At 38.4% G+C, this 27,962-nt stretch overlaps 1 protein-coding gene across 3 annotated transcripts in view; it reads left to right on the top strand.

The window, feature by feature from the left end:
- Window positions 1-15,580: 15,580 nt before the first annotated feature.
- TMUB2 (transmembrane and ubiquitin like domain containing 2) overlaps window positions 15,581-27,962 on the top strand; it is a 50,755-nt gene continuing 38,373 nt past the window's right edge. The window contains exons 1-2 of one of the 3 annotated variants that reach the window (XM_053700052.1): window positions 15,581-15,729; window positions 23,317-23,975. In XM_053700052.1, the coding sequence (XP_053556027.1) occupies window positions 23,320-23,975 (656 nt within the window). In that variant the 5' untranslated portion in view covers window positions 15,581-15,729; window positions 23,317-23,319. Of the gene's footprint in view, window positions 15,784-16,223; window positions 16,432-23,316; window positions 23,976-27,962 lie in introns of those variants that run through there. The other 2 variants (XM_053700055.1, XM_053700048.1) reach the window with 2 other exon arrangements.

The following is a 27,962-nucleotide window of genomic DNA, read 5'->3' as shown; positions in this document are numbered from 1 at the left end:
TGGCCTCACAGATTTTGGTTTGCGGATCTTGTCCGGATGTCAAGTTGCCAACCTTGTCCACTTCCTTTAAGACCAGACCTTCTGGCTCAAGGGCCATTTTTCCATCAAGATCTCAAATCGCTAAATTTGAAGGTATGAAAATTGAATGCTTAGTGCTTAGTCATAGAGGTTTCTCTGACTCAGTGATTAATACTATGCTACAGGATTGTAAGTCTGTTTCAAGGAAGATTTATTATCAGGGTTGGAAAACCTATATTTCATTGTGTTCTTCTCATAAATTCTCTTTGCATTTTTTTAGAATTCCTAGAATTTTACAGTTTCTTCAGGATGGTTTGGATAAAGGTTTGTCTGCAAGTACTTTGAAGGGACAAATCTCTGCTCTTTCTGTTTTATTTCAAAGACAGATTGCTAAGCTTCCTGATATTCACTGTTTTGTAAAGGCTTTGGTTCGTATCAAGCCTGTTATTAAATCAATCACTCCTCCTTGGAGTCTTAATTTGGTTTTGAAGGCTTTGCAGGCTCCTCCTTTTGAGCCTATGACCTCTAGTTATCAACGTGTCTACCTCAAATACGCTGGAATTCCGCAGCGTATTTGTGGCGAGGCTGATGCGCCTTAGTTATCAAGCCCTAGATACCGGCAAAAGTAGAATTTAGTGACGTAAGCTTCGATCCGGCGGACTCAGTCCGACACAGATCGATTCTTACGTCACTCCAGATGTTCCGCACACAAGTGCGGCACAATCTGACTACTTTTGCTAGTTATCAAAAAACTAGCAGGTACGCTCGGCACTTTTCCGGCCCAGCGTACCTGGTTTTCAAACCGCCGCCCTGGAGGCGGCGGATCCCATAGGAATCAATTGGAGTCTGACCATAGCGAAAGTTCATGTTCGCTGCTGCCTGACATCCTATTGATTCCTATGGGAGCTGTCTACACCTAACACCCTAACATGTACCCCGAGTCTAAACACCCCTAATCTGTCCTCCCTACACCGCCGCAACTAAATAAAGTTATTACCCCCTAAACCGCTGCTCCCGGACCCCGCCGCAACTATAATATATGTATTAACCCCTAAACCGCCACTCCCGGACCCCGCCGCAACTATAATATATGTATTAACCCCTAAACCGCCGCTCCCAGACCCCGCCGCAACTATAATATATGTATTAACCCCTAAACCGCCACTCCCGACCCCGCCGCAACTATAATATATGTATTAACCCCTAAACCGCCACTCCCGGTCCCCGCCGCAACTATAATATATGTATTAACCCCTAAACCGCCGCTCGCGGACCCCGCCGCAACCTATATTAAACTTATTAACCCCTAATCTGCCCCCCCTACACCGTCGCCACCTATAATAAATTTATTAACCCCTATCCTGCCCCCCCTACACCGCCGCCACTGTAATAAAATTATTAACCCCTAAACCTCTAACACTAACCCTAACACCCCCCTAACTTAAATATTAATTAAATAAATCTAAATAATATTTCTCTTATTAACTAAATTAATCCTATTTAAAACTAAATACTTACCTTTAAAATAAACCCTAATATAACTACAATATAAATAATAGTTACATTGTAGCTATTTTAGGATTTATTTTTATTTTACAGGCAACTTTCAATTTATTTTAACTAGGTACAATAGCTATTAAATAGTTATTAACTATTTAATAGCTACCTAGCTAAAATAAAGAGAAATTTACCTGTAAAATAAAAACTAACCTAAGTTACAATTACACCTAACACTACACTATCATTAAATAAATTAATCCTATTTAAAACTAAATACTTAGCTGTAAAATATACCCTAAGATAGCTACAATGTAATTAATAATTACATTGTAGCTATTTTAGGGTTTATATTTATTTACAGATAACTTTGTATTTATTTTAGCTAGTTAGAATAGTTATTAAATAGTTATTAACTATTTAATAACTACCTAGCTAAAAGAAATACAAAATTACCTGTAAAATAAATCCTAACCTAAGTTACAATTAAACCTAACACTACACTATCATTAAATTAATTAAATAAATTACCTACAAATAACTACAATTAAATACAATTACATAAACTAAAGTACAAAAAATAAAAAAAGCTAAGTTACAAAAAATAAAAAAAATAAGTTACAAACATTTAAAAAATATTACAACAATTTTAAGCTACTTACACCTAATCTAAGCCCCCTAATACAATAACAAAGCCCCCCAAAATAAAAAAATGCCCTACCCTATTCTAAATTTAAAAAGTTCAAAGCTCTTTTACCTTACCAGCCCTTAAAAGGGCCTTTTGCGGGGCATGCCCCAAAGAATTCTGCTCTTTTGCCTGTAAAAGAAAAATACACCCCCCCCCAACATTCCCCTAATCTAACCCAAACCCCCCTTAAATAAACCTAACACTACCCCCCTGAAAATCATCCTACCTTGAGTCGTCTTCAGCCAGCCGACCCACCGATGGAACCGAAGAGGAGATCCGGAGCGGCAGAAGTCATCATCCAAGGCGCGCTGAAGAAGTCCTCCATCCGGGCGATGTCATCTTTCAAGCGGCGTCTTCAATCTTCTTTCTTCCGGATCCATCTTCATCCCGCCGACGCGGAACATCCTTCTTCCCCGACGGACTAACGACGAATGAAGGCTCCTTTAAGGGACGTCATCCAAGATGGCGTCCCTTCAAGTCCGATTGGCTGATAGGATTCTATCAGCCAATCGGAATTAAGGTAGGAAAAATCTGATTGGCTGATTGAATCAGCCAATCAGATTGAAGTTCAATCCGATTAGCTGATCCAATCAGCCAATCAGATTGAGCTCACATTCTATTGGCTGTTCCGATCAGCCAATAGAATGCGAGCTCAATCTGATTGGCTGATTCAATCAGATTGAAGACGCCGCTTGGAAGATGACATCGCCCGGATGGAAGACTTCTTCAGCGCCGCCTGGATGATGACTTCATCGGATGGAAGACTTCTTTAGCGCGCCTTGGATGATGACTTCTGCCGCTCCGGATCTCCTCTTCGGTTCCATCGGTGGGTCGGCTGGCTGAAGACGACTCAAGGTAGGATGATCTTCAGGGGGGTAGTGTTAGGTTTATTTAAGGGGGGTTTGGGTTAGATTAGGGGTATGTGCATGGTGGGTTTTAATGTTGGGGGGGGTTGTATTTTTCTTTTACAGGCAAAAGAGCAGAATTCTTTGGAGCATGCCCCGCAAAAGGCCCTTTTAAGGGCTGGTAAGGTAAAAGAGCTTTGAACTTTTTAAATTTAGAATAGGGTAGGGCATTTTTTTATTTTGGGGGGCTTTGATTAGGTGTAAGTAGCTTAAAATTGTTGTAATATTTTTTAAATGTTTGTAAATTATTTTTTTATTTTTTGTAACTTAGCTTTTTTTATTTTTTGTACTTTAGTTACTTTATTTAATTGTATTTAATTGTAGTTATTTGTAGCTAATTAATTTAATTTATTTAATGATAGTGTAGTGTTAGGTTTAATTGTAACTTAGGTTAGGATTTATTTTACAGGTAATTTTGTATTTCTCTTAGCTAGGTAGTTATTAAATAGTTAATAACTATTTAATAACTATTCTAACTAGCTTAAAAAAATACAAAAGTTACCTGTAAAATAAATATAAACCCTAAAATAGCTACAATGTAATTATTAATTATATTGTAGCTATCTTAGGGTTTATTTTACAGGTAAGTATTTAGTTTTAAATAGAAATAATTTATTAAAGTATAGTGTAGTGTTAGGTGTAATTGTAACTTAGGTTAGTTTTTATTTTACAGGTTAATTTCTCTTTATTTTAACTAGGTAGGTATTAAATAGTTAATAACTATTTAATAGCTATTGTACCTAGTTAAAATAAATTGAAAGTTGCCTGTAAAATAAAAATAAATCCTAAGATAGCTACAATATAATTATTATTTATATTGTAGCTATATTAGGGTTTATTTTAAAGGTAAGTATTTAGTTTTAAATAGGATTAACTTAGTTAATAAGAGAAATATGATTTAGATTTATTTAATTAATATTTAAGTTAGGGGGTGTTAGGGTTAGTGTTAGACTTAGGTTTAGGGGTTAATAATTTTATTACAGTGGCGGCGGTGTAGTGGGGGGCAGGATAGGGGTTAATAAATTTATTATAGGTGGCGACGGTGTAGGGGGGGCAGGATAGGGGTTAATAAGTTTAATATAGGTTGCGGCGGGGTCTGGGAGCGGCGGTTTAGGGGTTAAACTATTTATTTAGTTGCGGCAAGGTCCGGGATCAGCAGGATAGGGGTTAATAACTTTATTATAGAGGGCGGCGGTATAGGGGGGGCAGGATAGGGGTTACTAGGTATAATGTAGGTGGTGGCGGTGTCCGGGAGCGGCGGTTTAGGGGTTAATACATTTATAAGAGTTGCGGCGGGGTCTAGGAGCGGCGGTTTAGGGGTTAATAACTTTATTGAGTTGCGGGGGGCGCCGGTATAGGGGGTAGAACAGTGTAGTTAGTGTGGGTGGTTAGTGACAGGCTAGCAATAAAGCTGTTAAAAAGCCGAAGAGCAGCGAGATCCGATGAGTGATAACTCTCACAGTCTGCTGCTCATCGCCCCGTACTTGGTGCGCGGCTTTTTGACAGCTTTTTTGATAACTTAGGCGAAATTTTGACGGTCCGCGGTGGCGATGGTAGGCGAGCTTAGGCGGGCGTATTGAACCGGCGAAGGCAGGTAAAGTAGACACGTTGATAACTACCCCCCATGCGTTCTTTGGATATTAAACTACTTTCTGTAAGGCTCGTGGGATACTCCTCTATCAGACCAGCAGATAAGGGGTTAACCAGGTAGAGTAGTAAGACAGGCAAGGTTTCAGTAACAAAGTATCAGTCCAGCAGTTTAGGGGTTAACCAGGTAGCGTAGTAAGATAGGCAAGGTTACAGCAACAAAGAATCAGTCCAGCAGTTTAGGGGTTAACCAAGTACCGTAGTTAGACAGGCAAGGCTTCAGCAACAAAATATCAGTTCAGCAGACGAGGAGCACAAGAAGTAGCAACTATACTTGGGCAGTGATTAATCGTCTGCTGCCAGTTTAAATAGGCAGAGGATTGGCGCCACAGGACCGGCCAGCATCAGGAGCGTGTGGCGATGACGTCAGCGCCACACGCATCCAGAGCCGACACAGCCCTAGGCAACGAGCATAGGAAAGACGCCGGGCCCCTAGCAACGGCGCGGTGTGACATAGCCCCCTCCTCAAGGGTTCCCTCCGGGAACCAGAGTCGGCTTCAAAGGGTGAGCAGCATGGAAATTGGAGACCAGAGATGGAGCATGCACATCACGGGCAGGAACCCAGGAATGGTCTGCTACAGAGTAACCCTTCCAATGTATCAGATACTGCAATTGTTTGCGCCTGTATCTGGAGTCCAGAATCTTTGCCACTTCATATTCGGGGTTACCATGGATCAAGAGCGGAGGAGGAGGAGTTTGAGGCTGGGAATATCTATTCTTGATGTAGAGTTTGAGTAGTGAGATGTGGAAGACTGGATGTATGCGTAGGGTTCTCGGCAAGGCCACTTTGTAGGCAAAGGGAGACAGTCTATTTAGGACCTTGTAAGGACCGATAAACCTAGGCCCCAATTTGTGACAGGGTTGACGTAAACGGATATGTCGAGTGGAGACCCAAACATGTTAACCCACTGGAATGGCACGTACAGAAGCCCTGTGATGATCAGCAAACTTCTTACATCTAGAGACTGCTGAATGGAGCTGAGAGCAAATCCGTTGCCAATGAGTGGTGAGATCAGTGACATGACGGTCTGCGGCAGGTACCCCGGTGTACTGAGCTGAAAGAGGGAAGATACGGGGTTGATAACCTGCTGCAGCTTGGAATGGAGAGCACCGAAGAGACGAGTGCCAATGGGTGTTTATTGCCAGCTCAGCTAAGGGTAGTAATTCAGACCAGTTGGTATGGCAAGTGTTGACGAAGGCTCTGAGGTAGGCTTCAAGATCCTGGTTTGCTCTCTCAGTTAGTCCATTGGTCTGAGGATGGTAGCCAGACGACAAGGATACAGTGGTTCCAATTAACTTACAAAAGGCTCTCCAGAAGGCAGAGATGAACTGTGAACCCCTGTCGGAGACAATATTCACAGGAATGCCATGAAGTCATACCACATGCAAGAGAAAAAGGGACGACAATTCCTGAGCAGAAGGTAGTTTGGCTAGGGGTACGAAGTGAGCCAGTCTGGAGAAGCGATCCACCACAACCCAGATAACAGTATGGTGGTCGGAAGAGGGAAGATCAACAATGAAGTCCATCGTTATGCGTGTCCAGGGTCGTTTGGGAATGGACAATGGTTGGAGCAGACCAGGAGGCAAGGATCGGGGAGTTTTGTTGGCAGCACACATTGTGCAGGCTTTCACATAGTCCTGAGCGTCAGACTTCATAGTAGACCACCAAACATGTTGGCAAAGACGCCTGAAGGTCCTAGTCGAACCAGGATGTCCTGAGAGTTTGCTATCATGAGCCCAGGCTAGCACAGGGATACGGAGGTTCTGAGGTACAAAGAGGATATCAGAGGTCATGGGGGCACCAGAAGGTTTATTAGACTGAGCACGTTGTAATCTTTGCAGAACAGTGGTATTGAGTTGAGCGATCACACAGGATGGGGGTATGATGTGTTCAATAGGAGCTTCGGAGGAATCACTTGAGTGAGGAAACTGACGGGAAAACTTACCTGATAAATTCATTTCTTTCATATTGGCAAGAGTCCATGAGCTAGTGACGTATGGGATATACAATCCTACCAGGAGGGGCAAAGTTTCCCAAACCTCAAAATACCTATAAATACACCCCTCACCACACCCACAATTCAGTTTAACGAATAGCCAAGCAGTGGGGTGATAAAGAAAGGAGTAGAAAGTATCAACAAACGAAATTTGGAAATAATTGTGCTTTATACAAAAAATCATAACCACCATAAAAAGGGTGGGCCTCATGGACTCTTGCCAATTTGAAAGAAATTAATTTATCAGGTAAGTTCTTACATAAATTATGTTTTCTTTCATGTAATTGGCAAGAGTCCATGAGCTAGTGACATATGGGATATCAATACCCAAGATGTGGAACTCCACGCAAGAGTCACTAGAGAGGGAGGGATAAAAATAAAAACAGCCATTTACCGCTGAAAAAAATTAATCCACAACCCAAAAAAATAAGTTTATTCTCATAAATGAAAGAAAAAAACTTAAATCAAAAGAAGAAGAATCAAACTGAAACAGCTGCCTGAAGAACTTTTCTACCAAAAACTGCTTCTGAAGAAGCAAATACATCAAAACGGTAGAATTTAGTAAATATATGCAAAGAGGACCAAGTTGCCGCTTTGCAAATCTGATCAACTGAAGCTTCATTCTTAAAGGCCCACGAAGTGGAGACTAATCTAGTAGAATGAGCTGTAATTCTCTGAGGCGGAGCCTGACCCGACTCCAAATAAGCTTGATGAATCAAAAGTTTTAACCAAGAAGCCAAGGAAATAGCAAAAGCCATCTAACCTTTCCTAGGACCAGAAAATAAAACAAATACAGTAGACTGGAAGTCTTCCTAAAATCTTTAGTAGTTTCCACATAATATTTCAAAGCTCTTACCACATCCAAAGAATGTAAGGATCTTTCAAAAGAATTCTTCAGATTAGGATACAAGGAAAGGACAACAATTTCTCTACTAATGTTGTTAGAATTCACAACCTTAGATAAAAATTGAAAAGAAGTCCGCAAAACTGCCTTATCCTGATGAAAAATCAGAAAAGGAGACTCACAAGAAAGAGCAGATAGCTCAGAAACTCTTCTAGCAGAAGAGATAGCCAAAAGGAACAACACTTTACAAGAAAGTAGTTTAATGTCCAAAGAATGCATAGGCTCAAATGGAGGAGCCTGTAAAGCCTTCAAAACCAAATTAAGACTCCAAGGAGGAGAAATTGACTTAATGACAGGCTTAATACGAACTAAAGCCTGTACAAAACAGTGAATATCAGGAAGTATAGCAATCTTTCTGTGAAATAAAACAGAAAGAGCAGAGATTTGTCCCTTCAAGGAACTTGCAGACAAATCCTTATCCAAACCATCCTGAAGAAACTGTAAAATTCTAGGAATTCTAAAAGAATGCCAAGAGAATTTATGAGAAGAACACCATGAAATGTAAGTCTTCCAAACTCTATAATAAATCTTTCTAGAGACAGATTTACGAGCTTGTAACATAGTATTAATCACTGAGTCAGAGAAACCTCTATGACTTAGTACTAAGCGTTCAATTTCCATACCTTAAAATTTAACGATTTGAGATCCTGATGGAAAAACGGACTTTGAGACAGTAGGTCCGGCCGTAACAGAAGTGGCCAAGGTTGGCAACTGGACATCCGAACTAGATCCGCATACCAAAACCTGTGTGGCCATGCTGGAGCCACCAGCAACACAAACGATTGTTCCATGATGATTTTAGAGATCACTCTTGGAAGAAGAACTAGAGGCAGGAAAATGTAAGCAGGATGATAACACCAAGGAAGTGTCAGCGCATCCACTGCTTCCGCCTGAACATCCCTGGACCTGGACAGGTATCTGGGAAGTTTCTTGTTTAGATGAGAGGCCATGAGATCTATCTCTGGAAGACCCCACATCTGGATGGAGAGACCACTCCCCTGGATGTAAAGTCTGACGGCTGAGATAATCAGCCTCCCAATTGTCTACACCTGGGATATGCACCGCAGAGATTAGACAGGAGCTGGATTCCGCCCAAGCAAGTATCCAAGATACTTCTTTCATAGCTTGGGGACTGTGAGTCCCACCCTGATGATTGACATATGCCACTGTTGTGATATTGTCTGTCTGAAAACAAATGAACGGTTCTCTCTTTAACCAGGCCAAAACATAAGAGCTCTGAGAATTGCACGGAGTTCTAATATATTTATTGGTAATCTCGCCTCTTGAGATTTCCAAACCCCTTGTGCTGTCAGAGATCCCCAAACAGTTCCCCAACCTGAAAGACTTGCATCTGTTGTGATCACAGTCCAGGTTGGCCGAACAAAAGAAGCCCCTTGAACTAAACGATGGTGATCAATCCACCATGTCAGAGAGTGTCGAACATTGGGATTTAAGGATATTAATTGTGATATCTTTGTATAATCCCTGCACCATTGGTTCAGCATACAAAGCTGTAGAGGTCTCATGTGAAAACGAGCAAAGGGGATCGCGTCCGATGCTGCAGTCATGAGACCTAAAACTTCCATACACATAGCCACTGAAGTGAATGACTGAGACTGAAGGTGCCAGCAGGCTGCAACCAATTTTAAATGTCTCAGGTCTGTTAGAGACAGAGTCATGGACACTGAATCTATCTGGAAGCCTAAAAAGGTGACCCTTGTCTGAGGAATCAAGAAACGTTTTGGTAAATTGATCCTCCAACCATGTTTCCGAAGAAACAACACTAGTTGATTCGTGTGAGATTCTGCAGAATGTAAAGACTGAGCTAGTACCAAGATATCGTCCAAATAAGGAAACACCGCAATACCCTGTTCTCTGATTACAGAGAGTAGGGCACCTAGAACCTTTGAAAAGATTCTTGGAGCTGTTGCTAGGCCAAATGGAAGAGCAACAAATTGGTAATGCTTGTCTACAAAAGAGAATCTCAGGAACTGATAATGTTCTGGATGAATCGGAATATGAAGGTATGCATCCTGCAAGTCTATTGTGGACATATAATGTCCTCGCTGAACAAAAGGCAGTCCTTATAGTCACCATCTTGAAAGTTGGCACTCTTACATAACGATTCAAAATTTTCAGATCCAGAACTGGTCTGAATAAATTTTCGTTCTTTGGGACAATGAATGGATTTGAATAAAACCCCAAACCTTGCTCCTGAAAAGGAACTGGCATGATTACCCCTGAAGACTCCAGGTCTGAAACACACTTCAGGAAAGCCTGAGCTTTTACTGGATTTGCTGGGAAATGTGAGAGAAAAAATCTTCTCACAGGAGGTCTTACTCTGAATCCTATTCGATACCCTTGAGAGACAATGCTCTGAATCCATTGATTTTGGACAGAATTTATCCAAATATCCTTGAAAAACCTTAATCTGCCCCCTACCAGCTGAGCTGGAATGAGGGTCGCACCTTCATGCGGACTTAGGGGCTGAGTTTGGTTTCTTAAAAGGCTTGGATTTATTCCAATTTGTGGAAGGCTTCTAACTGGAAACAGATTCCTTGGGGGAAGAATTGGGTTTTTGTTCCTTATTTTGACGAAAGGAACGAAAACGGTTAGAAGCCTTAGATTTACCCTTAGGTTTTTTATCCTGAGGCAGAAAAACTCCCTTTCCCCCAGTAACAGTTGAAATAATAGAATCCAACTGATAACCAAATAAATTATTACCTTGGAAAGAAAGAGATAGTAATCTAGATTTAGATGTCATATCAGCATTCCAAGATTTAAGCCACAAAGCTCTTCTAGCTAAAATAGCTAAAGACATGGATCTAAAGTCAGTTTTGATAATATCAAAAATAGCATCACAAATAAAATGATTAGCATATTGCAGTAAGCGAATAATGCTAGATATGTCAGAATCCAATTCTTGTTGCGCTAAATTCTCCAACCAGAAAGTTGATACAGCTGCAACACCAGCCAAAGAAATTGCAGGTCTGAGAAGATGACTTGAATATAAATAGGCTTTCCTTAGATAAGATTCAAGCTTCCTATCTAAAGGATCCTTAAAGGAAGTACTATCTTCCATAGGAATAGTGGTACGTTTAGCAAGAGTAGAAATAGCCCCACCAACTTTGGGGATTTTTTCCCAAAACGCTATAGAATTTGCTGGTAAAGGATACAATTTTTTAAACCTTGAAGAAGGAATAAAAGAAGTACCTGGCTTATTCCATTCCTTGGAAATAATATCATAAATAGCCTCAGGAATAGGAAAAACCCCTGGAGAAACCACAGGAGGTTTAAAAACAGCATTTAAACGTTTATTAGACTTAATGTCAAGAGGACTGGTTACCTCAATATCCGAAGTAATTAACACTTCTTTTAATAAAGAAGGCATATACTCTATTTTAAATAAATAAGTAGATTTGTCAGTGTCAATGTCTGAGGAAGGATCTTCTGTATCAGATAGATCCTCATCAGAGGAGGATACATTATTATGTTGTTGGTCATTTGAAATTTCATCAACTGAATGAGAAGTTTCAAAAGACCTTTTACGTTAATTAGAAGGTGGAAATGCAGACAAAGCCTTCTGGATAGCATCAGAAACAAATTCTTTAAAATTCACAGGTATATCATGTACATTAAAAGTTGAAGGAACTGCAACTGGCAATGTACTATTACTGATGGACACACTATCTGCATGTAAAAGTTTATCATGACAACTATTACAAATGACATTCGGAGAAATAATTTCCACAATCGATGTCAGGAAACAAAGTTCCAGCAGATACTTCTGAGGCAGGATCAGATTGAGACATCTTGCAAAATGTAAAAGAATAAACAACATATAAAGCAAAATGATCAATTTCCTTATATGACAGTTTCAGAAATGTGAAAAAAATGCTAATAGCATAGCCCTCTGATAGAGAAAAAGGCAAGAGGCAAACATCAATGGGGTATTAAAATAATGAAAAAGTTTGGCGCCAAGTATGACGCACAAAGTAACTGAAAACTTTTTTGGCGCCAATAATAGCCGGAAATGACACACTCGCGTCACTAATGACGCAACCGTGTGTAAGGCTTCGGTGTCAACTATGACGCCGGAAATGCCGAAGTTGCGTCATAGACGTATCTTTCGCACTAAAAAAATTATCGCGCCAAGAATGACGCCATTAAGTCTAGCATTTGGTGCACCCGCTGGCCTAATACCGCCCGCAATTTGGATTACTATCCCATACAGATTAATATTTCATCTCTGTATATTTCTTTTTGGGGGTATAAAAAATAGGATATTATTTAAAATACCAATTATATATGTACTTATTAGATGCCTGCAATTATAGAAATAATGTTGTTAAAAAATGGGGTAATGATGGAGTTGTCTACAGTTATAGAGAGATTGGGGGTGGAGATTTTGGAAGGGGGGAAAATAAGGAGCTCAGTTTTGGAGAGATTTAGCTTGAGGTAGTGAGAGGACATCCAGGAAGAGATGTGAGCAAGACAGTTAGTGACACGGGTTAGCAAGGAAGGAGATAGGTCTGGTGCAGAAAAGTAGATTTGGGTGTCGTCAGCATACAAATGATATTGGAAACCGTGGGACTTTATTAGGGAACCTAATGATGACGTGTAGATTGAGAAGAGAAGGGGACCGAGGACAGAGCCTTGCGGTACCCCGACAGAAAGTGGTGACGGGGAAGAGGAGGCCCCAGAGAAGGCTACACTAAAGGTACGGTTTGACAGGTAGGAAGAGAACCACGAAAGAGCTGTGTCACAGATGCCGAAGGATTGGAGGGTTTGGAGCAAAAGAGGGTGGTCAACAGTATCAAAGGCTGCGGACAGATCAAGGAGGATAAGCAGAGAGAAGTGGCCTTTTGATTTTGTTGTAAGTAGGTCGTTGGTAACCTTAACGATTGCTGTCTCTGTGGAGTGATGGGCACGAAATCCAGATTTCAGTGGGTCAAGGAGGGAGTTTAAAGGGACTGTCTACACCAGAATTTTTATTGTTTTAAAAGATAGATAATCCCTTTATTACCCATTCCACAGTTTTGCATAACCAACACAGTCATATTAATATACTTTTAACCTCTGTGATTATCTTGTAGCTAATCCTCTGCAAACTGCCCCTTTATTTCAGTTCTTTTGACAGACTTGCAGTTTAGCCAATCAGTGCCTGCTCCCAGATAACTTCACGTGCACAAGCACAGTGTTATCTATATGAAATACATGAACTAACACCCTCTAGTGGTGAAAAACTGTTAAAATGCATTCTGAAAAGAGGTGGCCTTCAAGGTCTAAGAAATTAGCATATGAACCTCCTAGGTTAAGCTTTCAACTAAGAATACCAAGAGAACAAAGCAAAATTGGTGATAAAAGTAAATTGGAAAATTGTTTAAAATTACATGCTCTATCTGAATCATGAAAGTTTATTTTGGCCTAGACTGTCCCTTTAATGTAAGGAAATGGGATAGGCGTGCATATACTAGTTTTCCGAGAAGCTTTGAGGCAAGACGGAGGAGGGAAATAGGGCGGTAGTTGGATGGGGAGGTTTGATCAAGGGAAGGTTTTTTGAGGATAGGTGTGACCAGTGCATGTTTCAGAGATGAGGGAAATATACCGGTGCTGAGGGAGAGGTTGAAAATGTGCATGAGTATAGGGGTAAGGGTAGAAGAGAGGGAGGGAAGTAGCTGTGAGGGTATAGGGTCAAGGCGACAGGTAGTGAGGTGAGAGCGCAGTATAAGTGCCAAAACTTCTTCCTCAGTAACAGGTGAGAAAGAGCTAAGTTTATGTGGGTTGTGGTTGGTTACGAGCGTTTGAGGGGGTGAGAGAATGGAATTATGTTGAGAGCTGATTTCGTTTCTGATGGAGTCAATTTTGTTATTGAAGTGGCTAGAAGAAAATGACTAATGTTGCAAAATGTGCCAATAGAAATAGAGGAGACTGGTGTATGAAGCTGCATCACTATGGCTCATGCAGGATAAATGTATCCCAAAATAACTGATCCCATAATAATTTGTTAGAGTATATCATTTTATCACTAGCAACATTGCAACGCTACATGTTTTACCCCCACAAAGGGGTTAAATACACAAAGTACCATTCGTAAGCCGCAGACCACTGCTGATCCCAAGTGTAAACTGCTGCTGATCCAATCGGAAGCACTAGTTACACAGCTGAGTTGTGTAACCAATGCTGCTGATCTAATTGTACTTTAAGTGTTTAACCACTTTGCAGATGGTTAAAGGGATACTAAACCCAATTTTTTCTCTCTCATTCGGATAGAGCATGCAATTCTAAGCAGCTTTCTAATTTACTTCTATTATCAATTTTTCTTCGTTCTCTTGCTATCTTTATTTGAAAAAGCAGGAATAAAAGCTTTGGAGCCGGCCCATTTTAGGTTAAGAACCTGGGTTGCACTTGCTGATTGGATGGCTAAATGCAGGCACCAATCAGCAATCCCTATCCAGTATACTGAACAAAAAATGGGCCGGCTCCAAAGTTTTTATTCCTGCCATTTCAAATAAAGATAGCAAGAAAACGAAGAAAAAATTATAATAGGAATAAATTAGAAAGTTGATTAATATTGCATACTCTATACGAATCATGAAAGAAAAAAAATGGGATTACTATTACTTTTTTGTATTGCTAATAATAAAATGACATGCTCTAACAAATTAGAGCATTTCCTTTTAGAACTATAATTGCCGTATAACAAAGGATACCAAGAGAATGTAGCAAGATGATAGTAGAAGTAACTTAAAAAGTTGTTTAGATTTTCATGCTCTAGCCAATGTACTGTCCCATTAACCCCTTAACGCCGTTAGGACGTTCCATGCTGTCCTGAAAATGCTCGGTTTTAAACGACGTTAGGACGGCATAGAACATTCTAATTTCTATGGTCCCCTGCTCCCCCTCATAATAGATAGAATGCTGGATCTGACGCTGGGACTTGCCTGGCAACTCAGGCAGTCCCCCAGGATTCAATCAGTGCCTCAGTTTGTAATCATTGTCTGTCAGGACTGCCTGTGTTTCTCTATTTTCTCAGTGTGATCTAAGGTGAGAAGCAGAGAGATCAGTGCTACATAGTGTTCCACAGTCATACATATTTATAATAAATACAACAACAAAAAAGATCTCCTTAAAGGGACAGTAAAGTCATAATTAGACATTCATGATTTAGACAGAGCATATATAATACATAGTTGCCAACATTTCCAAAAAAGATTCCAGGGATACTTTGCCGTAGAGCAAGCAAGCAGGTTACCGGAGTATTGACGACCTACTGTTCAACTGCCCACTCAGTTCTGCAATCAAAACACACCCATTTGATATTAATAGTATAATTTAGACTTATCCATCGCCTAATAAACAGATTACAGCACAAAGCTTTTACACGCTAGGATTTACAATTGGAACAAATAAAGGGGACTTTCATTCTTGAAGTATAAAATACTTAATGCTGAAAGCTCCTTTATTTGTTAGTAGCGCTCGCCGCACTGAGCTGCTCAGGAAGCCCAAAGCTATTGGCTAAGAAGTGGAAACGTCACCTCTCAGCAAAATAGCGTTCTGCCGTGGGCTCACTGAGCAGCTCAGTGCGGCGAACGCTTCCAGCAACCAAAGTAGTTTTCAGCATGAAGTATTTTATACTTCATGAATGAAAGTCCCCTTTATTTGTTCCAATTGTAAATCCTAGCATTTCAGAAACGCTATTCAACTGTTGACATTTTGTACTGCTTTATCCTGCTCAGTTTTCCTATGAAAAGGATGTTATATTACTGAGAAAATGATTTAGTTTATTATTTTCATATTCACGGCTCTGTTTCACACTATAGTCACAACAACCCCGTAGTCACCCCCTTTAAGACCCTCACGTCTAACCTTTCTCCCTATTCACCTTCAACGATACACAGACACTACTCCCCTGTGTCAACCACTATCGGTACTCCTCCTCTTGTTTTTCTGTTTCCGGTGCATGATTGATACGTCGTTTTGCCACGCCTCTTGCTTGACGTCACACCTTCTGTGTTGGGCAGTCCGGGTGACCCGAATTTGGGCTTGCGGGGACCTGAGCGGACCCGGGTGGTGAGTGACATCAATGCGCAGCCTCTTGTGACGTCACATCGAAACCAGGGAGCCGTGGGTATTATGTAAATCTGCCTGCGACTTTAACACCAAAGGAAGGGAAAGCTAATAATATTTAACATAGCGATCCCGGAGAGGGTGTTTAGAAAATAATGCTGCAGAAACTGTATGAGTAGCAGGGGGCTATTATGGTGACCTCATGTTTGTACTACTGAAATATTGTATTAATTTAGCTACGTCTCATTACACACAATTGTTAAAAGATAAATAACAGTGTTCCTCCATATGTACATAGGAGGTGAGCTTGACGGACTTTGTCAGTGGCATTCTGGGGCTTGTAGTATTGTTTGTCAAAGTATTTTAGCGTTAGAATGTCAACGGCACTACATTTCCCATAACCGTCCGAAACGACGTGGTTTCAGCAGCCAATCAGGAATGTCTTTTTTAGAGCAAAAACAGAAAAAATATGATCGTGTAGTTTCTGAAAAAATACAGGTTTACAATGTCTGTGCCATAATAAATATGGCATAAGAACGAAAATTATGTATCTACTGTGTTATCTCACTCTAGCCCTCTATATGTCTGTGCGTTTGCACACATACTTGCAGAATTAGTAGCAATGCTACAGACATTTGAATGCAAAAAAGAAAGAAGGGCTTTTCTGAATTTACCATTTTCTTCATTGGAATTCAAAATAGAAAGGTAAATCTTTAAAGGATGTTAAATATGATTATGTTTTCATTATTCTATATATTATTTTAAAGTGGGTTGCTTTTTTTGTAACACATATGTTGCTATACTTGTTTATATATATTTTTTTCTTTTGATGTGCATCATAGTTCCCAAAAAAAGAATCGGCTCTGTATATCAGCAAGGGAGCAATCAGTCCTCAGGGTCTGATTGTTCACAAACATGTACAGTACTTTCTGTTAGCTTATTAGTTATTTGTAGAGCGACAGTAGATTATGCTGCACAATAAATATAGGTATGATATGCAAAGTAGCATTTACAGAGAATAAGTGAGTAGAGGGCTTTGCCAAGAGTTGCAAGTGTTAAATGTTGGACATGTGTAGTGAGAAAACAGCAGGAATTGGCCAAAGACTAGATGTAAGGAGGGAAAGATCTGAGTCAAGAGTGGCCCTAAGACATCAGGCATGCGGGGTTGGGGTAATAATGTTTTTATCAACAGTTACAGAAACATGGGGGTTGAGATTTTGGAAGAAGGGGGAAATAAGGTGCTCAGTTTTGAAGAGATTTATCTTAAAGTGATACTAAACCCAACTTTTTTTCTTTCATGATTCAGATAGCGCATGCAATTTTAAGCAACTTAATAATTTACTTCTAGTATCATTTTTTCTTCGTTCTCTTGCTATCTTTATTTGAAAAAGAAGGCATCTAAGGAGCCAGTCAATTTTTGGTTCAGACCCTGGACAGCACTTGTTTATTGGTGCTACTGCAAAACAATGGCATAAAGCTGCCAGCAAAAGCATTCAAATATTAGAGCTATTATAGCAGCACTATACTTTGCTTTGGGCTAATATTCAATATAACATCCTAGTGGGTATTTAATCAGTCTTTTGTTTAAATAACGTGACCTATTAGATCTACTGGCGTGCAAATATTAATATGGCTTTATATTTTAGCCACACGCACTGCGAAACATTAGAATATTAATTTGACTGATCAAACCTATATACCACTACCAGTCTGTCATGATTAGCGCCTAAGATAATTAGTTTAACTCTTTATTATTAAAATGCTATTGCAGTAATAATGACATAGTTCTGCTGGTACAATCATTTAAATATTAGAGAAACTGTTGTAGCATTATATTCTGCTACGTATCGTAATATCTTAGGGGATATTAGATAAACCTGTTTAAATAACACAACCCATTTTGAGCTATTGGCGTGCAAATACTAATATGACTGTATACTTTAGCCACGTATATGCGAAAACAGCAGGATATATTAACTTGACTGTTCATACCTTTAAATCGTTACTGGGCTATCACTAGCGCATAATATAATAACTTCAAGTCTCTCTTACAAACGCTGTTGCATTAATATTGGCATAGTGCTGTCAACGGAATCATTCCAATATTAGAGACACTGCAGTTCACTAACTGTCCTCTCTACCTGCTATTTGGGTGGTTATATAATAGTCAGATATCGATATTAAATACATAGAGTTCAACCCAATCCATCACCTTGTGGCTTCTGCAACATTTGGAAACATAATAGCTACTACTTAGCATAGTTTATCCAGTTGATGATACTATTATACTGCTACTTTAACAACTCTATGGTTGAATATGGAGCCAGATAATTAACCTTTTAACGCCGTTATGCCGTTCTATTCCGTCATATTTACACTGGGCTTTAAAGCCGTTATGACGGAATAGAACGTCATATCAAACGGCTGTCCTGAAGCCTTCTGCGCTTCAAGGACTTGATCGCGGTCTGGAGGGCGTTCCTAGGGTTGTAGGGACGCCCCCCAGATGCCATCCAATAATTGAAATCTCGCGATCGTATGCACAATCGCGTAGTTTCAATTTGTCTACATCGGAACAGGTGTTCCGATGTAGACACTTTAACCCTGTCACGAAAGGGTTAATTAATCTGATTACTCACTACAAGCTAAGTGTACACAATCACAACTAACGCTACCTATTATCGGGTTAGTATTATTTATTTTGTGAGAGGGTCTCTTTTCTTTATGGAATGCCCCATGAATGTTTATCTAACAACTTAAAGGGCCAGGTACCCAAAGGTTGAAACACTTGAAAGTAATGCAGCATAGCTGTAGCAAGCTGACTAGAAAATATCACCTGAACATCTCTATGTAAAAAAGAAAGATATTTTACCTCAAAATGTCCTAAGTATTCAAACCCCATTGTAAAGGACTTTAAGCAGCAAATCAGTATGTCTGTCCTGGGACAGGCAAGGGAGTGACATTCGTGCACACTCATATTATTTCCCTATTCAGTTTAAGGAAGTTTATTATGAAATCTCTTGAGAATTAAAGGGACATAATACTCGTATGCTAAACCACTTGAAACTGATGCAGTATAACTGTAAAAAGCTGACAGGAAAATATCACCTGAGCATCTCTATGTAAAAAAGGAAGATATTTTACCTCACAATCTCCTCAGCTCAGCAGAGTAAGTTCTGTGTAAAAAGTTATACTCAGCTGCTCCCAGCTGCAGGTAAAAAAAAATGAAGAAATGAACTGCAGCCAATCAGCATCAACAGTGCTGAGGTCATGAACTCTTTCACTGTGATCTCATGAGATTTGACTTAAAGGGACAGTATACTGTAAAATAGTTTTTCCCTTAATGTGTTTACAATTGCTTTTTTACCAACTGCAGAGTAAAAAATGTATGAAAATTCGCTTTTCAAGGCTTATTTGTGTATATTAAAGCTCTGATTTTGTGTTTTGAAGCCACAACCTAATAAAATGGGTTGAGCTTGTAGGTATAATCAGATCTCATTACTGTATCACATTGTGTACATATACCTGCTTCTTTATCTTATATCTGTCCTTAAAACAATCACCAGTACTTTGAGAGAACAATGGAAAATCAACATTTTATTAGCTTATCTCTGCTATATCGCACTGGGAGTGTAATTTCTTCTGCTGGCTGTGTTTACAAAGCTTATCTATAGCTGGTACGCGCGGCCACAAACTTTCAGAATAGGTGGGGATACCACATGCTAAATCAACAATTTCAAATGCAAATATAAGGGTAAAGGAGCTACTTGTAAACATTTTAATACACTCCAGCAAGTAAAGTGGATCATTGGGAACAAATTAAAGGGGAGAAAATTTTTGAGTAAACTGTCCCTTTAACTCTCATGAGATTTCATAGTAAACTTCCTTTAACCTGAATAGGGAAATAATATGAGAGTGCACAAGGCTCATCCCCTTAGCTGTCCCAGGACAGAAATATTAATATGCTGCTTAGAAATCCTTTACAATGGGATGTGGCTACTGAGGAACTTTTGAGGTAAAATATCTTTCTTTTTTTACATAGAGATGTTCAGGTGATATTTTCTAGTCAGCTTTTTACAGCTATACTGCATCACTTTCAAGTGTTTAAACATTTGGGTATTATGGCCCTTTAAGTGAAATCTCATGAGATCCCAGTAAAAGAGTTCATTACCTCAGCACTGCTGATGTTGATTGTCTGCGGTTTTTTACCTGCAACTGGACAGCAGCTGAAGTATAACTTTTTACACAGAACTTACTCTGGAGAGCTGAGGAAATTGTGAGGTAAAATATCTTCCTTTTTTTACATAGAGATGCTCAGGTGATATTTTCCTGTCCGCTTTTTACAGTTATACTGCATCAGTTTCAAGTTATTTAGCAAATGAGTATTATGTCCCTTTAATCCATCCCTGTTAGCAATGTCAGGTTAATACCCTTTTATGTGCACAATAGCCATTTATTCAAGATTATTATATATCTATAAGCGGGCACGAATATCTTGCCCATCTCAACCTATACACAGTACAGCACTATAACAATTTTGTGCTAATCATTTTGTTCTCGCTCTGTTCTTATTTGTATTTTCCCATTTTAAGCATTTTTTTACTGACTTGATGAATTTGTGCTCTGCTTAAATATTTATTTCTGTAGTAATTTGCTGATCATTTATTGGCATTTTTAAAAATATTATTACTGCAAATATTGATCTGAACATTTTATTTATTTTTATCAAATACAATTGTGTGTTTCATTTCAATTGTAGATGTACATGTTGTCAGCATAATTATCTATTACAAAATTAAAGAACAGAAATGAAAAATGTTTTGCATGAAAAAAAGTTAGGTTAAAGCTGCCTCAATATCAGTTTAGCTAAAAGTCGTACGGGAAATCCAGATTTTCTGCACAGCTATTGGCTAAGAGGTAGAAACCAAATAGTGTTCTGCCGTGGGCTGCCTTTGCAGCTCAGTGTGGCGAACGCTGCAAATAAATAAAGGAGCTTTCAGCATGAAGTATTTTATACTTCATGACTGAAAGTCCCCTTTATTTGTTTCAATGGTAAATCCTAACATTTCAGAAACGCTAGGATTTACCATAACTTTAAGGTTTCATGATGAAATGAGAGAATCTAATTAAAAAACACTTTCCAATTGACTTCACTTATCAAATTGTGCATATATGAACATATATGAGGTACCAGCTCCTAATAAGAATGTGAAAAGTTAAATGTATGTGTCACATGATACAAGGGGTAGTAAATAAAAAGGAATTTTAAAATTTGCCAAAAAAAAAATCGGGCTCATTTGAAATTCACAGTAAGTGCTATTGCATTGTCCTTTTATTATGCATTTGTTGATAAGAGGATTCTTTAATGTGTTGTCATAGTAACTAGGGCCATATTTACCAGTGCTAAAATGGCAACAATAATCCTAACATATACGAGATGCACAATACTTTATTGGTATATTAATCTAAGTATGCCTTAAGCTGGCCATATTGCTAATGCTATAATACTAATAGCACTGTTTTCTAAATTATCTGTATAAATCAAAAACCCAAATATTGAAGACATGCAGATCCAAATGGAATTTATATTAATACATAGTGTGGATTTTGGGCATTTTATTTTGCATAATGTCCAATGTATCCCTACAATGTGTCTAGATTAAATAATATTGTAAAGACCTTTCTACTTTGAGATACTTCTAGTTTGTTTAATGTAATTGAAGAACCTGCCACATTTTAGTAAATTGGGACATAAAATTGATACGAAAACCATCTTAGCATGTAAAAGTACACTTCTTCATGAATGATTATTGTAATCTTACCAAAATATAAAAGTCTGTTGTCTTGGGCTGCACTCCAAAGCATACAGTTTTAAATGAAGACAAATTGTGGCTCTAATGTCCCTTTAAAGTGAATGTAAATTTTTATGCTAAAGTGCCCGGTTTTTAAAACTTCGATTAAAAACAAGGGCACTTTAATTCATCAAAATTTTCATTTCACTCCTGTTGTGAAAAAAAACTTACTTTTTAATCTTCACAGCAGCTCCAGCTTCCTCCACCTGTTTCAAAGCCTCTTCCTGGGTCTAAAATGAGGCATCTGGCTTCCTCCAATCACAGCAGTGAATCAGACACTGAATCCCCCGGGGGGGAAGCTGTGATTGGAGGATGACCTATCAATCATTTCTGACACCAGAAATAGCTTGTGAGACTGATAGAAGCTGGAGCTGCTGTGAAGTTTAAAAGGTAAGTTTTTTTTACACAACAGGAGTGAAATGTAAATTTTGATGAATTAAAGTGACCTTGTTTTTAATCAAAGTTTTAAAAACCGGGCACTTTAGCATCAAAATTTACATTCACTTTAAGTGTTCTTATTTCATAACTACTCAATAGCAGCGTGTATGCCAATGCCATGCATCATGCTAAGGCATTTTTTATTCCCAGAAGTGCAAAACCTTTTTGGATTAAAAATGTGCTGTTTTTACCTTGACTAGGAATTCTGCTTGTTGTCTAGGACATGGCTTGACAAATCCAGGAGCCAAGGTCTAGGGGATTGCTTGCTTTGTATTTGCTTCTGAAGGTACACCTGAGCCTCTCCAATAAAGTCACAGGGTTTAGTACCTGCGTTAGAACCCATGCATGCTGCTATCAAAGTATGTTATCTACATTTTGCCTAGCATAATAAGTCTGATACAGCGTGGGAAATATGAGATATAAAGCTTCTACAATGAGCAATTTCAGGCAAAGTATTAAAGGAATTACAAAGTTTAATATAACAGAATAGATTAAACATTATGATAAAAAATGGTTTCCATGTTCCTTCAAATAGGCCAACTTCTGAAATCCTCTCCATGAATTGTTAAACATTTCCATTGGCTATGCAAGACCTTCTGAGTGTATTCTGTGATTGTCTCTTGTGTGATCCATTTGCATAATGAAATTGGCAGACAAAGAAGTCAGTATGATTACACAACAGGAGAAACTGGCTTAATAAGTAATATGACTGTCTTTTCTTTTTCTTATATGATACTTCCAAATTTTATTATGCTGTGTTTTACTTATCGGATATTGTTTGCTAGAGTTTCTATACAATTGTAAAGACAGAGTGACAGGAGATTAGAATAGTAATATTGTAAAAGAAAAAAATCAAAACGGCTGTAACAATCCAACAACCCTTGAGTAATATTTCTAAGGTCAGACGGCAATAAAACAGAATTGCTAGTTGCATCATCCTTTATAATGTAAACATTGCAATAAAACAGCTGCTAGGTCTTGGGTAATCTGGTAACTGTCATCTCATGGTACACACTCTCACTCTCTAAATGCATCTTAGGGAAATCAAATAAAAGCAGTGAGAGATTTGCAAAGAAACTTTCAAGAGATAAAAAGTAGGTATCTCTCACAAAATATATCAATTTAAAGTCAGAAGACCATTCACGTGTAATAATGACCCCCCTTTCTTCAATGCTGTACTAACGTGTGTGTATGTCTTCCTTTACTGTTAACAGTTTAGTCTAAGTTTTAAGGCTTTTCTGATCTTACACTTTCTTCAAGTACTTGACACTGCTTTTCACTAACATTTCTTTCTTTTTAACAGGCAATGGGGATGGAGTCGCCTCCACCCACAATGATAGAGGGTCTTGGGGATGAGGTAACAGTTGCAGTTGGACTCTTTGTCCTACTTCTCGCACTCACCCTTGCCTGGTTGTCTACATATGTGGCAGAGGGAAGTGATCCCTTCCTTGGAAGCTTGATGCCTCCTGTGCGTAGGGACCCTCTTCTCGGACTTAGTAACCCAGTGCCACCCACTCCTGAGCCGCAGGGTCCTACACAACCTCCAGTGGAGAAGCCAGAAGAAGGTGAGCGTGACTCAGGTCTAGAACAGGGTGAAGGTAGTGAGAATGCTAACCTGGACCAGATGCTGGATATCCAGGGTGTACCAAAGCGCAGCCAGTCCATACCTGCTCTCCAGGAGGAAAACAATGCAGGACAGGAGCTCTCACAAGAGGTGGGTAGAGGTCCCGAAAATATTCAGGATGCCACCAGAATAGAAGAACATTTGTTGGATGACAGTAGAGAGTGTGAAACTCTGGAGAGCAAACAGCAAGTAGAAAAAAATGTCAAAGAAATCGGCTGCATCAAGAAGGAGGGTAAAAGGCAAGAAGAAGGACTGATTTCGGTCAGACTAAAGTTCCTGAATGAAACTGAAGAGATTGCTTTCATGAGACCTGATGACACCATTGGCAGTCTGAAAAGGTGAGGAAGTGTAAGGGAAGGCATTGTAAACAAACACATAAATAGAGGAAAGTGTCTGAGAAAGCTTGAAAGTAAGTAAATATAGAGAAAACAGGAGAATAGAGGGGCGTCTCATGTGTATATCAGTATGTCAGAACCAATCAATCAAATAAGCAATGCCAAGTGGGTACTCACATTTGGCCTAAGTACACTTATGTACTGGTAGAAGCAGGCTGGTAACTTGGGGTGTACCAGCTAACCCTCTCCAGGCGTAGATAGATCAGTGCAGGGGGATCCTGCCACACTCAGGGAAAAATAGAAGTCACTTGCAGTGGTTATAACTGCTCAAGAAGGCGATGAACCAGAGCTTGTGTAAAACAAGTTAGTTTATTAAAAACAAAATAAAAATTAGTAACAAGCAATGGTTACATATAATGCATCGCGTTTCTCAGCCCTAGCATGGGCTGTTTCATCAGGCATAATACACCTTCCAACTGACAACCTATTTAAACTAAATCTAGCCAATAGTTAGCAAGGACACACCCATTGTGGGTGTGTGAAAGAACATACATTCCTAATTGATTAATTGATAAAAAGCAACAAACTTATAGTAATCATGGATACAACATAAGCATATATAATGATGTATAATAAAAACTGCACTATATGTTGTAATCTAGGCATTGCAAACCTGCAGAACAATAGACAATAGCAGTAACATCATCGTTTGTATAATGTAAAAAAACACATTGCACTGTAATAACATACAACAAAGGCACAACAAATTTGTCCAATATCCCATATCTGTAATACATGTGTTTATACAAACAACCATTATACAGATTTATATATTATCCTCCAATGGGCTAATAAGCCATAGCTGAAAGTTCACAGAATTGTACACATGTTCATCACATATCTCAATCCTTATCTCAAAAGATCCATATTAAGATTTTAGTTGTTTAAAAAAGGTTGCTTGACATGGGGAATTTATAATAATTACTCCAAAGATTTGTCATGTTATACTCACAATATTTGATTAATAATCGTGTGCCAAGTTCTTTTATGAGTGATTTGATTATGTGAAATATTTCCCATACCCTATAGATGTTTACGAGGTGTGGGTTACAAGTGATATTCTAACTGCTAGATGAACAAATCTATATGAAGATTTAAATCTGTTAAAATCTGACAGCGCTCAACCTTGTGTCTGAAGCTCCTAGTATTGTGGGTACCAGCGCCCCCAAAAAGGTGAATGTAGTGCTAAAAATAAATACACAGAGCGCCTCCTAAAAGGCTAAGACACTAGTAGTGACAAGATTATTTAAATAAAAAATATATTGAAATTCTATAGGGGTATATAAAATATTTTATAAGCTACTTATAGCTAAAATATACAAACAAGATACAAAAGTGGATCCACTTAAAATTAACAATAAAATATGCATATATCTATATAAAAAACAATACAATTGTGGTTAAAAACCACAACAATATACAATCTAATTCACAAAATAAATTACAATAAAACAGCTGTTGATGGTTGGATAAAAAATATAAATATATAAAAACATCAATTTACTGAGTAGGTGTCCATAAATATGTAGGTCCCAAACTTTAAATTCTTTCCAGAGAGTGAATTTCCAATATGAAGATTCTATTTTAAACAGTTATCCTTATATATCCCTCAATAAACGGTGAAATGATGAAGTGTGTAAAAAAGAAAAACGTAGTGGTTTTCAAATCAAATTTCAAAAATTATTGTGAATATCCAAAAAATCCTGAAAAGATGATGTGATGAAGTGGCCGTGAATAATCAAAAATGTGTGTACACAAAAATGAAAAAAGAAAAAGGAAAAAATAATCCAAATGAATATTTAGGATGTGTTAAAGTGAATAACACACTTATAAAGTGACCCTTATGTGAATACAAGATGTGAAGAGATGCTCCTAAAAAGTTATTCCTGTGTGTAAACGATGAAAAAATACAGAAATGGATCCTATGTCTCAGGGATCAATTCATTCAAAGATATACCTGTAATAAAACAAATATAACATAGTGCAAAACTGCTATTCAAACTTAGTCAGTAATTGAAAAGAAGCTTACCATATATGTCAACGTGTTTCGGCCCTAAGAACTGGGCCTTTATCAAGACTAGTCTGACTAAGTTTGAATAGCAGTTTTGCACTATGTTATATTAAGTTCTATTATATTTTTTACAGTTACGAGTAAGATAGTATGGTAGTGGCAGTGGACCACACACACCCCTTTTTTGATTGTGAGCACACTTGACATAATTAGCAACTAATAGGCATCTGATATGTCTTTAGTTAAAATTACAGCAATAGACCACTCCCCCTTAACCTGAGACTTAACGCAATCGGTTAAAATCACGGTAATAGACCATGCCCCTTTAAGAGCGTCATAATCTTAGACTGAATCCAATAGGTGACAGTCATTCAATACTAATTGTGACATCACACTTTACACGCCCAATGTGAAATCATAGAGTTTTAAGATATGATTGGCTCAATATCGTTCATGGTTTAGTCTATTCGGCAGCTTGTGTGAAAACACATAATTTAACACATTAGCACTGACATTATGTCTTCAATGCCAAATCTTCATATAGATTCGTTCATCTAGCAGTTAGAATATCACTTGTAACCCACACCTCGTCAACATCTAGAGGGTATGGGAAATATTTCACATAATCGAATCACTCATAAAAGAACTTGGCACACGATTATTAATCAAATATTGTGAGTATAACATGACAAATCTTTGGGGTAATTATTATAAATTCCCCATATTAAGCAACCTTTTTTAAACAAGTAAAATCTTAATATGGATCTTTTTGAGATTAGGATTGAGATATGTGATGAACATGTGTACAATTCTGTGAACTTTCAGCTATGGCTTATTAGCCCATTGGAGGATAATATATAAATCTGTATAATGGTTGTTTGTATAAACACATGTATTACAGATATGGGATATTGGACAAATTTGTTGTGCCTTTGTTGTATGTTATTACAGTGCAATGTGGTTTTTTACATTATACAAACGATGATGTTACTGCTATTGTCTATTGTTCTGCAGGTTTGCAATGTCTAGATTACAACATATAGTGCAGTTTTTATGATACATCATTATATATGCTTATGTTGTATCCATGATTACTATAAGTTTGTTGCTTTTTGTCAATTAATCAATTAGGAATGTATGTTCTTTCACACGCCCACAATGGGTGTGTCCTTGCTAACTATTGGCTAGATTTAGTTTAAATAGGTTGTCAGTTGGAAGGTGTATTATGCCTGATGAAACAGCCCATGCTAGGGCTGAGAAACGCAATGCATTATATGTAACCATTGCTTGTTACTGATTTTAATTTTGTTTTTAATAAACTAACTTGTTTTACACAAGCTCTGGTTCATCGCCTTCTTGAGCAGTTATAACCACTGCAAGTGACTTCTATTTTTCCCTGAGTGTGGCAGGATCCCCCTGCACTGATCGATCTACACCTAGAGAGGGTTAGCTGGTACACGCCAAGTTACCAGCCTGCTTCTACCAGTACATAAGTGTACTTAGGCCAAATGTGAGTACCCACTTGGCATTGCTTATTTGATTGATTGGATCTGACATACTGATATACACATGAGACGCCCCTCTATTCTCCTGTTTTCTCTATAGCTACTTCCGGATAAGTCTGTGAGGAGAAGAGCAGCCTTACATTTGTGTCCCACTGATTGAGTTGGATCATTTCATCATATTGGATATACTACACCATACCTTGTTAATATCCTAATTGAAATTCTCTACTGGGACTTTCCCTATCAACTACCAATGGAACACTTGGTTTGACTAATATGTTACATTGATATTTGCTATATTTATGTAATTTTATATGTATTTGGTATTGTAAAGGCACCAAGTGGAGCTATATGGTCTATATATACCAAACTATAGAGCGCCCCCTCATTATCCAGTATATATGAAAGTAAGTA

Source organism: Bombina bombina, chromosome 1 (assembly GCF_027579735.1).
Source record: "Bombina bombina isolate aBomBom1 chromosome 1, aBomBom1.pri, whole genome shotgun sequence".
NCBI lineage: Eukaryota > Metazoa > Chordata > Amphibia > Anura > Bombinatoridae > Bombina > Bombina bombina.
Note: the sequence above shows the minus strand (reverse complement) of the source record. Positions and strands in the feature narration are given on the sequence as shown.